General features: G+C 44.1%; 1 protein-coding gene across 1 annotated transcript in view; it reads right to left on the bottom strand.

Annotated features, from left to right (window-relative positions):
- Positions 1 to 19248, bottom strand: part of FBXO36 (F-box protein 36) — a 41171-nt gene that overhangs the window by 17639 nt on the left and 4284 nt on the right. Inside the window, exon 2 of the mRNA XM_075269048.1 lies at positions 14551 to 14659. Coding sequence (XP_075125149.1) covers positions 14551 to 14659 — 109 coding nt within the window. The remainder of the gene's footprint in view (positions 1 to 14550; positions 14660 to 19248) is intronic.

Consider the following 19248-nt stretch of genomic DNA (forward strand, 5'->3'; position numbering starts at 1 on the left):
GGTAGTATTCTCAGAAATACTGCCTGTTCCACGAGCCACACAGGAAAGGCAGCGGGAGATTAGGGAGGTAAACAAGTGGCTCAAGAGTTGGTGTAGGAAGGAGGGGTTTGGGTTCCTGGAGAACTGGGCCGACTTTGCTGTGGGCTACAGGTTCTATGCTAGGGACGGGCTGCATCTCAATGGGGAGGGTGCAGCTGTGCTGGGGGAGAAGATGGCTAGACGGTTGGAGGAGTGTTTAAACTAGGTACTGGGGGGGAGGGTAACAGATGTAGAGGGCAAGATAGTGTAGAAATGGAAAGAGGGCTACATACTGTAACTGGGGGTGGATCAGGGGGTCGGGTTAGAGCAGTCAGTAGGCAGTGGAAGAGTAGGGAAGATAAATCTATGAAAAGTATGTATACAAATGCCCGAAGTCTTACTAACAAGATGGAGGAACTAGAAGTGATGATGTTGGAAGACAATTATGACATGGTGGGGGTAAGTGAGACATGGCTGGACTCTAGCTATGACTGGGCTGTAAATATACAAGGGTACAGTATGTTTAGAAAGGAGCGTACAAATAAGAAAGGGGGAGGGGTTTGCTTATACGTAAAAACCGGCCTTAAGCCAGTCCTGCGTGAGGACATCTGGGAGGAAAATGATTATGTGGAGTCCTTATGGGTGGAGATTACGGGAGGAACAAATAATAATAAAATACTGATAGGGGTTTGTTATAAATCTCCAAATATAACGGAAGAAGCTGAAAATATACTAATAAAACAAATAGATGAGGCCGCAAAGCATAATAAAGTCATTATTATGGGGGATTTCAACTACCCTGATATCAACTGGGAGGCAGAAACCTGCAGATCCAACAAAGGGAACAGGTTCTTGTCAGTAATAAAAGACAATTACCTATCGCAACTAGTGCAGGACCCAACAAGAGGCCAGGCACTTTTAGACCTAATTTTAACAAATGAACCTGACACATTATCAAAAGTGGAGGTTGGGGGACATCTGGGTAATAGTGACCATAACATAATAAGTTTTCTTGTACACATTAAGAAGACGTTCATTAGAGGGGGTACAAAAACACTAAACTTCAGGAAGGCAAATTTTAACCAGCTGAGAGAGGAGCTTAGCAGCATAAACTGGGACAATGTCCTCAACGTGACGGGAACACAAACTAAATGGGACATCTTCAAAAATATACTAAATAAGACCACTAGAAAACACATACCCTATGGGAATAAGCGGGCCACAAATCATAGAAAACCAATATGGCTAACTAAAACAGTACAGAATGCAATGAGGGATAAAAAGGAAGCATTTAAAGTACTAAAACAAGAAAGTAGCGACACAGCATTAAAAAACTATAAGGAGAAAAATAAATTGTGCAAAAAACAAATAAAGGAGGCGAAGATTGAGGCTGAGAGAAAAATTGCCAAGGAAAGTAAAAGTAATCCAAAATTATTCTTCAATTACATAAATAATAAGAGAATAAAAACTGACAATGTGGGCACTCTCAAAAATAATCTGGGTGTAATGGTGGAGGAGGATGAGGAAAAAGCACAAGTTTTAAATGCCTTCTTCTCTACAGTGTTTACACAAGAAAATCCATTGGCCAACAACATGATTAGGGGTAATGTAAATTCTCAATTAAATGTCACCTGCTTAACCCAGGAAGAAGTGCAGCGCCGCCTGCAAAACACTAAAATAGAGAAATCGCCCGGTCCAGATGGTATACACCCCCGAGTTCTGAGGGAATTAAGCATGGTCATAGATAGACCCTTGTATCTAATATTTAAGGATTCAGTAATGACTGGGTCTGTTCCACAGGATTGGCGAATAGCAAATGTGGTGCCAATTTTCAAAAAGGGGTGTAAAAGGGAACCTGGAAACTATAGGCCAGTAAGTTTAACTTCTGTGGTGGGAAAGATATTTGAGGGCTTTCTAAGAGATGCTATCCTGGAGTATCTCAATGTAAATAATCTTATAACACCAAATCAGCATGGGTTTATGAGGAATCGGTCCTGTCAGACTAATCTGATCAGCTTCTATGAGGAGGTCAGTTCAAGACTGGACATGGGTAATGCAGTAGACGTGGTGTATCTGGACTTTTCAAAGGCTTTTGATACGGTTCCACATAAACGGTTGGTATGCAAAATGAGAATGTTGGGACTGGGGGAAAACATATGCATTTGGGTTAGCAACTGGCTCACTGATAGGAAACAGAGGGTACTTGTTAATGGTAAATATTCAGACTGGGCCACAGTCACCAGTGGGGTGCCGCAGGGGTCAGTATTAGGTCCTTTCCTGTTTAATATCTTTATTAATGACCTGGTAAAGGGTTTACAAAGCAGGGTGTCCATATTTGCAGATGATACTAAACTTTGTAGGGTAATCAATAATGAGGAGGATAGTAGAATATTACAGGGGATCTAAGGAAACTGGAAGCATGGGCGGAGACTTGGCAAATGAAGTTTAACCCCTTCCCGACATGCGCCGTAATAGTACGGCGCGTGTCGGGTCTGTAACTATGGCGACCGCCCGGGAGCCGGGTGGCCGTCATAGCCGCCGGGTGTCTACTGCTTTAAGCAGTAGACAACCAGCTCTGATGCCTCCGATCGGTTCACGGACCGATCGGAGGCATTAACCCCTCCGGCGCTGCTGTCAAAGGCGCCGGAGGCGCCATCTTCCCGGCGGCGCATGGGCGCCGCCATTTTGGCAAGGATCGCCGGCTCCTGGAGCATGCTCCAGGGCCGACCCCCCGTTGCCATGACAGCCGGGAGCCTTGTTAAGGGCTCCCAGCCAGTCTGCAAATTCTCTCTTTTGCAGGCTGGTGTATACAGCCTGCAAAAGAGATGATGATTTTTTGCAATGCATTGCAATGCATTAGCATTGTAATGCATTGCATTAGTGATCAGACCCCCTGGGGTTCAACACCCCTAGGGGGTCTAATAAATGCAAAAAAAAAATAAAAAAAAAAGTAAAAAAAAAATATAAAAAAATATAAAAAGTATTAAAAGTTCAAATCACCCCCCTTTCCCTAGAACACATATAAAAGTAGTTAAAAACTGTGAAACATATACATGTTAGGTATCCCCGCGTCCGAAATCGCCCGCTCTACAAATCTATAAAAATATTTTTCCTGTTCGGTAAACGCCGTAGCAGGAAAAATAGTCAAAAGTGCCAAACCGCCGTTTTTTCACTGTTTTAATTCTGATAAAAATTTGAATAAAAAGTGATCAAAGCAATAACATTTCCCGAAAATGGTAGAACTAAAAAGTACACCCGGCCCCGCAAAAAAAGACGCCCTATGCATCCCCGTACACCTATGTATAAAAAAGTTACGGCCGTCGGAATATGGCGACTTTTAGAAAAAAAATTTTTTAACACCGTTTTAGAATTTTTTTTAGGGGTCAAAATGTAAATAAAACCATATAAATTTGGTATCCCTGGAACCGTACCGAAACACAGAATACAGGGGACATGTCATTTCGGCTGCACAGTGAACGCCGTAAAACCAAAGCCCGTAAGAAAGTCGCAGAAATGCATTTTTTCTTCAAATCCACCCCATTCTGAATTTTTTTCCTGCTTCCCAGTACATTATACAGAATAATTAATAGTGGCATCATGAAGAAAAAATTGTCCCGCAAAAATTAAGACCTCATATGACTCTGGGAGCGGAGAAATAGAAAAGTTATGGGGTTTAGAAGGAGGGGAGTCAAAAACGAAAAACGAAAATCAAAAAATGCCATCGGCGGGAAGGGGTTAATGTTGACAAATGTAAAGTAATGCACTTTGGGCGACGTAATAAAATGTATGACTATGTACTAAATAGTAAATTACTGGGTAAGACTGTCAATGAAAAAGACTTAGGGATTTTGGTGGACAGCAAGCTTACCTTTAATGACCAGTGTCAGCTGCTGCCAAGGCAAATAAGATTATGGGATGCATCAAAAGAGGTCTAGATTCTCATGACAAGAACATAGTTATGCCTCTATACAAATCATTGGAACGGCCACACTTAGAATATTGTGCGCAATTTTGGGCCCCGATATACAAGAAAGACATAAGTGAACTTGAAAAAGTGCAAAGACAGGCAACCAAAATGATTAGGGGAATGGGGGGACTGGAGTACAATGATAGATTAACAAACTTGGGGTTATTGAGTTTAGAGAAAAGACGTCTACGGGGAGATCTAATAACAATGTGCAAATACATGAAGGGACAATACAAAGAACTTTCTAAGAATCTTTTTACTCCTAAGCCAGTGACAGTGACAAGAGGAGATCCACTACGTATGGAGGAGAGAAGGTTTCACCAGAAACATAGAAGGGGATTCTTCACAGTAAGAACAGCGAGGCTCTGGGACTCTCTGCCCCAGGAAGTGGTGATGGAGGATTCACTGAACAAGTTCAAAGTGGGCCTGGATGCCTTTCTTGAAGAGAAAAATATAACGGGTTATGGTCTCTAGATTTTAAGGACACGTTGATCCAGGGTTTTATACTGACTGCCAGATTTGGAGTCGGGAAGGAATTTTTTCCCTTGAAATAGGGCAATTGGCATGAGCCTCATGGGTTTTTTTTGCCTTCCCCTGGATCAACACTGTAGGGGATTGTAGGGTTATAGGTTGGACTTGATGGACTGATGTCTTTATCCAACCTCATCTACTATGTAACTATGTAACTATGATAGGGAATGTAGATTGTGAGCCCTATATGGGAATATGATGGCGCTATACAAGTAAGCATAATAATAATAATAATAAAAGATTGTCTCTAACTTTATTCAGGTTTGCTTACTAGCACCACCTAGTGGCTTCTTCTGAGATCAGCAAGTGATCCACTGCTGGAGGACATTGCAGGATTCAATAATAGTAATGAGTAGGGATAGGAGCCTATTTGTAGGTTTGCCAATATGCATTATCATTGCAAAGTATGAACCAGTAGCGACCACGGAAAACAGTAATAAATTATTAGTTTTATATAATTTTTCAATGATCTTATTTGGCTTTTATTAATCTAACAGGTGGCTAAAAAGAAGCTAATCTGCATGCATACCTCCCAACTTATGAATAACTGAAAGAGGGACAAAATGCAAATTTAGCCCCACCCACTTTTGTGTTGACTCCGCCCACTTGTTAATTTTTCATGTGCCCGCACACAGTATAATCCTCCTACAGTCACCCGTAAATTATATGTCCCCCCTCTATCTCTCCCCCAGTTTCATATACACCCTTCATCTGCCCCCAGTTTCATGTCCCTCTTCCATCTCTGCCCCCAGATTCATATCCCTCCATCTCTGCCCCCAGATTTATGTCCCCCATCTCTGCCCCCAGATTCCTGTCCTCTCCATCTCTGCCCCCAGATTCATGTCCCCCATCTCTGCCCCCAGATTCATGTCCCTCCATCTCTGCCCCCAGATTCATGTCCCCACATCTCTGCCCCCAGATTCATGTCCCACATTTCTGCCCCCAGATTCCTGTCCCTCCATCTCTGCCCCCAGATTCATGTCCCCCATCTCTGCCCCCAGATTCATGTCCCTCCATCTCTGCCCCCAGATTCATGTCCCCCATCTCTGCCCCCAGATTCATGTCCCCACATCTCTGCCCCCAGATTCATGTCCCTCCATATCTGCCCCCAGATTCATGTCCCCACATCTCTGCCCCCAGATTCCTGTCCCTCCATCTCTGCCCCCAGATTCATGTCCCCCATCTCTTCCCCCAGATTCATGTCCCCCATCTCTGCCCCCAGATTCATGTCCCTCCATCTCTGCCCCCAGATTCATGTCCCCCATCTCTTCCCCCAGATTCATGTCCCTCCATCTCTGCCCCCAGATTCATGTCCTCTCCATCTCTGCCCCCAGATTCATGTCCCCACATCTCTGCCCCCAGATTCATGTCCCACATTTCTGCCCCCAGATTCCTGTCCCTCCATCTCTGCCCCCAGATTCATGTCCCCCATCTCTGCCCCCAGATTCATGTCCCTCCATCTCTGCCCCCAGATTCATGTCCCCCATCTCTGCCCCCAGATTCATGTCCCCACATCTCTGCCCCCAGATTCATGTCCCTCCATATCTGCCCCCAGATTCATGTCCCCCATCTCTGCCCCCAGATTCCTGTCCCTCCATCTCTGCCCCCAGATTCATGTCCCCCATCTCTGCCCCCAGATTCATGTCCCCCATCTCTGCCCCCAGATTCATGTCCCTCCATCTCTGCCCCCAGATTCATGTCCCCCATCTCTTCCCCCAGATTCATGTCCCTCCATCTCTGCCCCCAGATTCATGTCCTCTCCATCTCTGCCCCCAGATTCATGTCCCCATATCTCTGCCCCCAGTGTCATGCCGTCCTCTCCTTCATCTGCCCCCAGATTCACGTTCCACCTCCACATTAAACTTACCTTCTCCTCCGCTCCCTCGCCGCTCTCTGCCCGCCTCTCTCGCTGACACATGCGGCTGAAGGAAGGAGCTGACACAGGTCAGCTCCTCGCTTCGCCGCTGCCCGCCTCTCTCCCTGACACATGCGGCTGAAGCTGCTCGCGTGCTCGCTTCGGCGCTGCGTGTCTCTCTCGCTGACACATGCGGCTGAAGCGAGGAGCTGACCTGTGTCAGCTCCTCGCTTCGCCGCTACCGCTGGCTCCTGGCTTGTACATCGCGTCTACATCGCGTCTGACACAGGTCAGCTCCTCGCTTTTCTAACGCCTCCTCCGCCGGCGTTTCTATAGATATAATTGACAGGCTGCGATTTGCAAAGCCGCAACGGCTTTGCAAATCGCAGCGTGTCCGCACTGCGTTTTTTTCCGCAAAGTGGGCATGAATCCCATGCCCTCTGCTTGCACTGTACAACGCCGCAATTTTTCCAGCAGCGTCTCCGTTTACGTTCCGTGGGGCCCCGGCCTTAGGTAGTACAAAACCCAGAGATACACCAATTTAAAGTGACCATCCCCCTTTAAAGAGGACCTTTCATCAGAGTGGGCACAGGCAGTTCCATATACTGCTGAAAAGCTGACAGTGCGCTGAATTCAGCTTTCCCGATCTGTGCCCCGGGTAAAGTGCTATCGGTCCCGGTACCGTAACTCTTCACAGTCAGAAGGGGGTTCCTGACAGTCAGTCAAGAACGTCCTTCTCCACAGTAGCGCCTATTGCGCTGTACAGTGTGAGCGGGGAGGAACGCCCCCTCCCGTTCCTCACAGTGCTCGTCCATAGACGAGTATTATCAGGAGGGGAGGTGGTGTTCCTCCCCGCTCACACTGTACAGCACGATAGGCACTGCTGTGGAGAAGGACGTACCTGACAGACTGTCAGGAACGCCCTTCTGACTGTAAAGCGCTACGGTACCGATAGCGCTTTACCCGGGGCACAGATCGGGAAAGCCGATAGTCAGCGCAGTCGGCTTTCCAGCAGTATGTAGAACTGCCTGTGCCCAATCTGATGAAAGGTCCTCTTTAACATGTGCTATAACTGTGCATACAGGCAATATAGGGTGGGTGAATACTGTACGTATCACCAAAGAATTGATTAGTTAGAGTGTTACTAGGCACAACTTGTTTTCTGCTAATAGAAAGTGCAATAGGTTAATAAAGCATATTACAAAAATGTTCAGCAAATCCCTCTCTATACAATGGCAAAAAAAAAGGGAAACTGCAGTTGCACATTAAAGGGGCTCTATCAGCAAAATCACATATGCGTGAATAGCCTTTAAAAAGGCTATTCAGGCACCCTAAAAGTTGTAAAAAAGAATGTGATCTACTTACGCATTGTGCACGCTGGGCGGGTATTCAGGGTGCGCCGTCTTCTTCATCCACACCTCTTCTTCCTCGGACGTCCTCCAGTCCAGTCCTCCTCCGGCGCTCGCGAGGGGACACTGATATAAAAAAAATGGCCTGGGCGCATGCGCAGTAGCTGTAGTAGAAGCCGCATGATACTGAACATGCGCCCAGGCCATTTTTTTTATATCAGTGTCCGCTCTCGAGCGCCGGAGGAAGATGGGACCGGAGGACATTGGAGGAAGAAGAGGCGTGGACGAAGATGAAGACATACCCTGAATGCCCGCCCAGCGTGCACGTTCGGGAAGTAGATAATATTCTTTTTTAGGGTTTTATTTTAAAACGGGGGGGGGGGGGGGGGGGTAGTTTAATATAACTTTAGCGGTTCCTGAATAGCCTTTTTAAAGGCTATTCATGCATATGTGGGGCTCTATCAGCATGATTTTGCTGGTAGAGCCCCTTTAAAGAGAATATGTCGCCAGGAAATGATATGATTTTATTGTTTTTAATATTTGAAGGAATTTTTGGTGAGGTTTATAAAAATTTCCCATATTATTATCCATATTAAAAAAAAATAATTTAAAATTCCTAAATATCCTGCAGTTCTGATCCGGCTGCTGAGACTTCCTGTTTTCTGTAGAAGATTTCTTTGCAGCAGTCAGACCCGTTTCACATCTGCGCATGGGTTTCCGTTCGGGGGATCCACTTGGGGACTCCCGAACAGAAACCTAATCCATATAAAAAATTGTTTACCTTAGAACGGGGTCCGTGTGATTTCCGCTCGGTTTCTGCATAAAAAATTAGAAAAGTGCTTGAACGCAGATGTGACCCAGGCCTTACCTCACCTCTGAGTACACTGATGATCATATCTATCATGATAAGATAAGATACAGAATCCACCAGTCACAGAGGATTTCATGTCTTATCTACTCCCCCTTCTCAGGGGCACACACCAGTGTACAATAAGTGGAGGCCCAGAGCAGGTGAGCAAACATAACAAAGAGTATTACTCACTTCCCCTGGGCTCCAGTACAAGGGTCTCCACCCTCTTCAGGCCTTTTCCAGCCAACTGAATGACATCAGTAACTTGTGAGGTCTGGGATTGGGCCTTAGAAGTCACCTGGGTCACGTGAGTATAATAATGCACAGATGTAAGTGTTATTATGCTGACGTGATCCATGTGACTACTGATACAGAACTAACACTGTACATAGAGCCTGTATAGTTATAAAAGCTATCTTTACAGTAATTGGTGCCGTAATATGTATCTGTAGTAAGCTCTGTGTGCATAAGGCCCAAGTATTTCAGTTCATAAAGGCAAAATTGGTGTGATGATACAGTGCCAGACCTATCATACAATGGATAATGGTGGCGCATACTGGACCTCACTTACTTACATTGCAGAATAGTGATATGCTAAGGCCATATTCACACTGCCATTGCAGTGTGTTGTTTTAATCCATCAGAGGATCAGAAGAATTGAACAAACGGTTTCTATAGCAACAAACAGAAATGTCAGACTTTTCATTTATATCTGACATAATTGACTTCAATGTTAAAATAAAAATACCTGGCCTCCCTTTATAATTCATGGCAAATTAACATTTTTTAGAAAAGTCCTAGTTTCCAGGACCAAAACATTTTGCAAATAAAGTCTACCTGTTGTTCATTAAAGGGGTTGTCCAAGCAACAATGGACAACCCACTTAAGATTTATATCAGCCGGAGGCTGTAAAAAAAAATTCACGCTCGCTTTTCTACGGAGCTTCGGTGCCTCCATGCGCAGCCTGGTCTTCACGATCCCATGCTGACATCTGGCGGAGGGGAATGCGATGTCATAACCTGTGACATCATGGGTCTCTTCCTGATGCTTTCTGAGGCTGCTGACTGGCCTATCAGTGGCTTCAGCGGAAAGGAGCGTGAGACCCGTGAGAAGCCGCCGGAGCAGAAGGACCGGAACTAGAGATGAGCGAACACTGTTCGGATCAGCTGTTCCGAACAGCACGCTCCCATAGAAATGCATGCAAGCACCTGGTACGGCGACCGGCCGCCGGCAAAGTGTACATGCCAGGTGCTTCCATTCATTTCTATGGGAGTGTGCTGTTCGGAACGGCTGATCCGTACAGTGTTCGCTCATCTCTAACCGGAACACGTCGGGAGTGCACTGAAGCATTGGGGACAGGTGAATGTGATTTGTTTTGTTATTTTTTTTACCTCACCCACTTGTTTAGGCATTAAAAAAATGCCTGGACAACCTTTTTAAATTTTGGATGCCCATCGATATAACTATCTACACATATATAAAAAAATATAAAGAGGAAGGCAGCGCTCCAAAATAGTGAAAAAAGACTGTATGGGTTTTGCAACATTTCGGTCCTAAATTACGCTACGTTCACACTAGCATTGGCTGTTCCTTGTTCTCATCTATCAGAGGTTACATGTGGAGCCCGACGGACTCCACTGAATATAACGGTGTCTGTCAGGTTTCCATTGTTTTAAAACTGAAATCAGCAGACGAAAAAGCTGTGTATGCAGGACTTTTTCATCTACCAATTTCAGGCGGAAATTGCAACGAGACTGTGGCAAATGTGTACTGTCCTTTTTTGTATATGTATGCACATTGCTATAGTGGGATTTCTTACCACAGAGGAATACAGAAGTCAATGAAAAGTCATTATAAAAATATGTTTTTTTTCAATTACATTTCAGTGTTTTTTGTTGTCTACTATGGTAAGATATTACGGTACAGCAATTTATCATGCTTCAGAGTTAGGGAAAACTGCTACGTCTGTATATATATATACAGTGGCATAACTAGGAATGGTGGGGCCCCGTGGCGAACTTTTGGCATGCCCCCCCCCGAACGTCATCAAAGACCTCGACCGACCCCCTCCTACGCATTCCTGCGCACTCTATTATGTCCCATAGTGGCCCCTGCACACGGCATTATACCCCATAGTCGCCCCTGCACACAGTATTATGTCCCACTGTGGACACCCATAAACAATTATTATACTCTGGTGTCTTTTCAGATCCCAGAGTATAATAATTGGAGACCCAGGAGGAGAAAAACATAAAAAAAACTGTTACTCACCTGGCTCCTACGCTGTCGGCCTCCGAAGTAGTCCATCTTCAATGACACCAGATGTCACATGACCCGGGACGCAGGCCAGGGACATGAAACGTCAGACAACTAGGCCGACCCAACAACACACTCATTATATGGAGTCCCAGTGAGCTGCTGAAATGCCGGAACAATCACAGGCATGGTGCAAGGAATGAGTTCAGTGGCAGGCCAGCTTGACAGCTGCCAAAACGCCGGAGCAGGCAGATCATCAATGCCAGCAACACGCTCATTATATGACTTCCCAGCAAGCTGCTGAGATGCCACAACAATCACGGGCACAGCATGAGGAACAAGTTCAGCAGCAGGAAAGCTTAAGAGCTGCCGAAACGCTGGAGCAGGCAAACCATCGATACCAACAACACACAGACGTGTGGCAGAGACCCACACACAAACGACATACAAAATGTACGAGTGCAAAACTGGGCAATTCTTATAGGGCCACTACACAAACAAAAAATGAAATATACCCGTGCGAGGCCGGGTCCTATATAAATAAATATATATATATATATATATATATATATATATATATATATAAAACATATATATATATATATATATATATATATATATATATATATATTATATCCTATTAATATTATAAATGTGAAAGTTTGTGGGTTTGTGAGTTTGGATGTTCGGATGTTTGTTCCTCAATCACGGAAAAACCGCTCCACCAATTTGGCTGAAAGTTTCCACAAACATAGTTAATACACCCGATTGCGCAATAGGCTACTTTTCGTCACAATAGCGCACATACGTTTGTGCCAGGAACCCCACAAAACCCAAACTCACACCACCATTTCTGCAATCTCACACACTTTGGACCATAGCAAGCCACAAAATTCCTATTGCCCTCTACAGCCTAGCCCCTAACCCCACACAATCACATATACATATACTTTACCACTTTGCCCCTCACCATAACGATACTCCAGGAGGCGCTCTATAACGCTCCGGAGCAGCCATGTTTGCCGACCCCCACCGCTCTGACAATCCGCGACACCGCCCACCCATGTCAATACCCCTAGGAGGTCTAATAAATGCAAAAAAAAGTGTAAAAAAAAAATAAAAAAAAATATAAAAACAAATAAAAAGGATTAAAAATTCAAATCACTCCCCTTTCCCTAGAACACATATAAAAGTAGTTAAAAACTGTGAAACACATACATGTTAGGTATCCCTGCGTCCGAAATTACCCGCTCTACAAAGCTATACAAATATTTTTCCTGTTCGGTAAACGCCATAGCGGGAAAAATGGTCAAAAGTGCCAAACCGCCGTTTTTTCACTGTTTTGATTCTGATAAAAATTTGAATAAAAAGTGATCAAAGCAATCACATTTCCCGAAAATGGTAGAACTACAAAGTACACCCGGTCCCGCAAAAAAAGACGCACTATGCATCCCCGTACACGGACGTATAAAAAAGTTACGGCTGTCGGAATATGGCGACTTTTCAAAAAAAAAAAATTTTTTAACATAGTTTTGGATTTTTTAAAGGGGTCAAAATGTAAATAAAACCATATAAATTTAGTATCCCTGGAACCGTACCGAAACACAGAATATAGGGGACATGTCATTTTGGTTGCACAGTGAACGCCGTAAAACCAAAGCCCGTAAGAAAGTCGCAGAAATGCATTTTTTCTTCAAATCCACCCCATTCTGCATTTTTTCCCTGCTTCCCAGTACATTATATAGAATAAATAATGGCGGCATCATGAAGAAAAATTTGTCCCAGAACAATTAAGACTTCATATGGCTCTGGGAGCGGAGAAATAAAAAAGTTATGGGGTTTAGAAGGAGGAGAGTCAAAAACGACAAACCAAAATCAAAAAATGCCATCAGCGGGAAAGGGTTAACTTCAAATACTTCGGTCCCAAAGTCACTATGTAAAGTTTCTCACAACAGCGTATAGCAGCTCAAATACAAATTAACTTCAACACAAAAGTCTCACGTATTCTCTGAATTACAGCAAAAACAAGATACAAACTTACATTTCATATCCCATACCTTATACACAGTACGAAAACCTTACCCGCGCCTGTATATACCCACTTCTACAATCACCGCAGACGAAGTCGCGGGTACCAGCTAGTATATATATATATATATAACATAAACAAACATATATATATATATATATATATATATATATATATATATATATATATATATATAAACATATATATATATATATAATACATATATATATATATATTATATATAGTAAGCCGATGGCTGGTCAGGTAATGGAGGGGGTGTACGTCTCACCCAGACTACTAAGGTGGGTGAGATGAGAAAACTCCAGAAAGAACGTTTCCCAGCAGATAACTATTGTCTGCTGAGGGTTATTTCAAAGTTTAGGTTACTGGGCTTGATTTTTAGGATTGGCAGGGAGGTTGGTAGTGGGACCTATCATTCCACCACTCTCCAGTCCACACTTTGAGGATGTTCCGACAGCGACTCAGCTGCAGAGAGTCTCCTCGTCAAGGACGCTTAAGAAGTCAGTTCCAGCAGCAGACTGGAGGCAGAGTTTGGCTGGAGAGCCAAAGAGAGAGGTCATATTTTTGGAGCTGTGTCCTGAATGATTCTACTGGCTTTTGATTTCTGTTATTCTAGGTGAGGTAACCTATTCTATGTTTAGTTAGAGCCTAGCCAGCAGGTATTTATTTTTGTATTGTTTCCTTTTGTTGCTGCACTACCTTTTTGAGTGAAAATAAACTCTACCTTTGTTTTGGACTAAAGAAACTATTTATTTATTATGCTTATTTTTATAGCGCCATCATATTCCGCAGCGCTTTACAGACATTGACAGTTACTGTCCCATATAGGGCTCATAATCTAAATTCCTTATCAGTATGTCTTTGAAGTGTGGGAGGAAACCGGAGTACCCAGAGGAAACCCACGCAAACACGGGGAGAACATACAAACTTCTTGCAGATGTTGTCCTTGGCAGGATTTGAACCCAGGACTCCAGCGCTGCAAGGCTGCAGTGCTAACCACTGAGCCACCGTGTTGCCCGAAACTGGACTTGTATGTCTATGCCACCCCACCTAGCAACCCCAGACCCTGACTATATATATATATATATATATATATATATATATATATATATATATATATATATACACACACACACACGTGCACACACACACAATGTGTACATACCTATGTTCCTATGTCCTGGAATTATATCAGGCATATCTCTGCAACAATGTCACAACTAATATCACACTTATTTCTACATGGCAAGTAAATAGAGAACTAATAAGAGCTTCTGTTTATTTGTGCAACAGAGGAGCGAAGGTATTTCTGGCAACGCTCCCATGAAAATAGGTTTTCTGCGATTTGGTGGCTATAAGTCAGACAGACAGAGTGCTTTTCATTCTGAGTGTTAGGGTTTGTTGTTACATCAGGAGGTGGAGCCAAGTGTGGGAGGAACGATGGGGAGTTTAGTCTGAAAAAAAATCAAGGAAGTTGGTTCTACTACTTCCATGCAAGCGGAATATGAATCACAGGCAGAGAGCTGCACATACAGGGAGGAAAACATTTCACAAGTGGGTGTAGAAGAGGAAATCAGAAGGTCCCGCACTATATCACAAGCAGCATCAGTTTCTCCAGCAGCAGGTAAGTGACTACCTGGTTACTTATTGTTCTGGTGATACATGTCCACTTACCATGCAGTGTTGAGTCATCCACAAAGTCTTCATGAGATTCCTTCTGTTCCCCTGGTCTTGCTTCCCGAAATTCACTTCTGAGGGAGATTTTCCACCATCGCAAAATAACCTTGTGGCCAGAAAGAGAATGAGACATCTATAAGACATGTCTGACCAGTGTGGATGTGAATGAGCTATATATAAGACCCCAGGCCTACTACTATTATAATAAAGAGTTCTCTGGGTGGCTTAGGCTCGCTATCCCAGGAATGGGGGACACTACTAGCCATGTGGACCTGTAGTGTGACCATGTTGTGACTACTTCCTTCACTCCTATGTTGTTTTGTGAAGACAATAGAAAATGAAAGCTAAGAGGAAGAAGAAGGCTAACAAATTACAAAGGTTAGGGCCTAGGTAAGGGCGTATTTATACTACATCTGCATGTATGTAGGAAGGTAAACACTGAGAGGTGACGTATAGCCCTGTATAGGAAGGGGTAAACATACCTGTGTTAGGTTAAGTTCACACGGGGATTTTTGATCAGGATTTTGAGGCCGTATCCGCCTCAAAATCCTGACCAAAAAGACGGCTCCCGTTGAAATCAATGGGAGCCGCTCAGGGTCTTTTTTCCGGGAGCGGAAAAAAAAAGAAGCTAGGTGCTCATTCTTCAGGATAAGTCGCCTCGCGATTCGGCCTGACGATACTCCCTCCTCCGGACTAGGCCCATTCATTAGGCCTTATCCAGAGCAGAGTGCACAACTGGATGCTGGTGCAGTGCACCAGCTTTCAGTTGCGGCTACCCAGTTTTTGGTCTGAGGTTCTGGACCAAAAAACCCCTTCTGAACTTACCCTTAAAGGGGTTTTCTGGATGGAAAATTTAAAAATAAAATGGTATAAAAAACCAAAAGAATGACAGACATTTGTAATGCGCATTTCTCACAGAGACTCAAAATGCAGGGAGTAATGTGCAGTAGGGGAGTTAGTAGAAGCTATACAGGCGCTCATCCCCAACATGCACAAGGGTTACTTGCTTTACAGGAAGTCAATTTACCTATCAGTAAATTTTTAGGCATGGACTGTTATACCCAGAGGTAACCCACATAAACATAGGGAGAACATACAAACTCCATGCAGATGTTCCTGGTTGGATTTGAACCCAGGACCCCAATGCTACAAGACCACCAACCTTTTGATACATAGGAAATAACTGCACTGTAAGTCCCTGGCTGAGGTGGGTTACCCCTGTGGTCAGTGACTAGGTTAAGTGGTCATGTTATGAGTATTAAATCAGGAAGTTGAGAGAGCTGAGGTGGAGCGTCAGAGGATCGGAGAGGGGAGGATCACTTTTTTTTGTTTGTCTTTTTATCTATGTGTTATACTGGCCCGGCAAACCCTTTATATCATGTTGTATAGCTATACTATAGCTTTTCCTTTTAAGTATATTGCTGGGTTAGTGATGTCCGCAGAAATCAGAATTTGTCCATAAGCCATTGCTGGTAAGAAAATGGGCATGTGGCTGTTATTGCAGATAGCAACAGTTAAAAGGGATTATCTGGTGTAACCTATATGTCATCTGAACCCATCAATTTTAGCTGGAGCGGCCTACCATCAAATAAGTATGAAGTTGCCTCAACTCTCCCCCAATAGAAGATCATAGTGGGGAGTAATGGGAGGGTATGTTGGATTTTAACATGCCCAAACCTTTTGTTCCCAAGTGAGAGAAACCACCAGTAGAGGTATACAGCAGCGGCTTAGCCCAAAGTGCACGTGTTTGGGGAGGGGGAAATAGGAACATTAAACTGCTGTTCCACCGCCGGCTAGAGGGAATCTGGCTAAATCCCATCCACACATTGCACTGGCGTTTTCTGTATAGGTATAATATAAGCAGAGTGCTTTTGTGGACTTTCTGTGAAAAACGCTGTGGAAAAAACACGATGCTTCTGCATCTTGCTATGTCGGGCCTTAGACTTAAAGGGTAATCTTGGCGAAATGCTGCTCCTATTCCCAGCCCTTTAGCCACAACTTAAGATAAAGCCAATTACTGTTCTATGTGGTTCTCTTAGCACACATAGAAGAAAATGGGGGCTATGGAAACAATGCAGCACAGCTGAGCTACGCTGTTTCTACAGCTTCAGAACTACATAATAAGTGTAGCTAGATGTGCGTTACTGGTTCTGTAGCTCCCATTCTCCTCTGTACGAGTTGTGGGAACAGTGTAGAGCAGCGCTGATCAGCTGATCCTGCAAGGGCTCAGGCTAGGAGCTGTTATTCTCAACTTGACAGTGACTTGTCAATAACCCTTTAAAGAGGACCTTTCATAACATTGAAAAAAAAAATCATACTCACCTGTCCTGGATGCTCAGGTGTCCAACCGCTGCGTTTCGGTCCTTCTGCTGAACGGGTCTCTTCCAGAGTTCTGCTGAAGCCACTGATTGGCCTCAGCGGTCACGTGACCGCTAAGGCCAATCAGCAAACTGCATGCAATGTCACTACCTGTGACATCACAGTTCCTCTTCCTGAGGCTGCTGATTGGACTCAGCAGTCACGTGCCCGCTGAAGCCAAACAGCGGCTTTAGCAGAACTCCGGAAGAGACCCGGGAGAAGCTGCCGAAGAACCGGGAAGTGCTTGGAGGACACCGGAGCATCGGGGACAGGTGAGTATGTATTTTTTTAAAATTTTCACTGCCTAATGATTTAAAAGTTAAAAGGGTTGTCCATTTTTGCCTAGACAACCCCTTTAAATACTGCTAAAAAAATGACAGTGCGCCGGGTGTAGAGATATTGATGCCATTGGATTTGGCACCGATATGTCTGCACGGTCAGAAGATACTCTTTCATAGGCTTGCTGTTGGCATGGGCTACGCTGAACTGTAAGAGCATCGATATCTCTGTGCAAACACCAGCAAAGCCTACAGTGTGCCGAATTCAGCTGTTAGCGGTATATAACACCACTAACGTCAGAGGACACAAAAGGTCTTCTAAACGACCAGACACACAGATTACATCAGGTTAGCCACGCCAAACTCACTGGCCACTAGCCTGCAGCGATCTACCACAGCAGCATAGTCTTCAAATAACCAAATAGTGAAACTAACACCTGCAGCATGCCAAATAATAAAAGCTGCAGGTGAGTCACAGCAAAGACTATGGATTTTAGGTGTTTTTTCTCTATTTTTTTTTTTTTTCTGCGGTGGCTTCCAGGAGGACGTGTAGAAGGATTTCCCTGATGGAAATTCTACAAGGCATTTGTTCCCTTTGGCCTCAGTCTTGGGACTGAAATTGAGCAACAAAGTTCAGTACAATGTTAGTGAATGGAGCTTTAACAAACCCAATTCACAGTAGATTGTAAAAATACTACAGATTGTATCTGTTACAGACATAATGTGGATTTTCACTGTGGACTTCATTAATTGTAATTAGAGATGAGCGAACACTGTTCGGATCAGCCGTTCCGAACAGCACGCTCCCATAGAAATGAATGGAAGCACCTGGCGCGGCGACCGGCAAAGTGTACATGCCAGGTGCTTCCATTTATTTCTATGGGAGCGTGCTGTTCGGAACGGCTGATCCGAACAGTGTTCGCTCATCTCTAATTGTAATGCAATGATTGATACGCATGGCCAAGTTCTGGAGGAAAACATAAAAAAATCTGCATGTAGTACACAAATATTTCATTCTGCTACATATTTTAGTTTGGATTCAAAACATTACGTTTAGACCTCTTGCAGACGGCCGTTAGCAAGTTCAGTGTGCTACCCAGGTTTTATCCAGATAGCGCATTCAGTTCTACCGACCCAGGTACATGACCGTGTATTACATGGTTCTGTGTGCAAGCTGGCAGTCTGGGCCGTAAAACTCAGGACGGGTCCTATTTCTGTCTGATTTTGCGGCCCTGCTTCCATGGCTCCTATTCAATGAATGAATGTGGCTGCGGAAGCATGGACGGTAGACAGGAGACATCTGTGTGCCGCCCATGCCATTCAATCACGGCCAGCCCACAGCCATCTGCAAGGGGCCTTAAACCATACGTGCACACACCCTTAGGCTACATGCACACGACCAAGTGCACTGTCTGAGCAGGACTCCGATATGATAATTCTAGATATAGTAGGTCCTATCCTGCTCTGTGATATCAGAATGGGACCAAACCCACAATAGGAATGAATGAAGCATGGAAGGCACTCGAATTTCATCGATGTGTTACCAGAGTACCTTTCATTAAAGAAATCAGCCCCCCCTTCAACCTTCACTCATGCATAAGGCCTTAAGATGTAGTCATACAACCATGGAAGATTCTCGGCCATACGACACGGATGCACCAGTCTGTTTTTCATGTCTGATTTCTATCTAAGTGGATTCCATTTTTCACAAATCCCAAAAGACTAGAGACTAGGACATACTCAAATTTTTGCCAATAAAAAAATAACAGTGTATCTGGATCCATTACTTTAATGGGGCCGCGTACTTTCCATTTTCTAACGGTCTTGAAACTCTGTCATGTGAATAAGCCCTTAGACTGAAAATAAATTCATTATTCCCTGAAGATCTCCCTCAAATGTAGGCAAGTATGTGGCAAAATTCCACTTGGTGGGGGTAATAAGGGCTGTTCACTGCAGACAACTCAATAAATAAGCACATAAGCAGCTCAGCTTGCAAAAAGATTTAATTTTGCATCAGCTCAGGTAATAAATGCCTTATGCACACTATAATACCATTTTT

Source organism: Leptodactylus fuscus, chromosome 3 (genome assembly GCF_031893055.1).
Source record: "Leptodactylus fuscus isolate aLepFus1 chromosome 3, aLepFus1.hap2, whole genome shotgun sequence".
Classification (NCBI taxonomy): Eukaryota; Metazoa; Chordata; class Amphibia; order Anura; family Leptodactylidae; genus Leptodactylus; species Leptodactylus fuscus.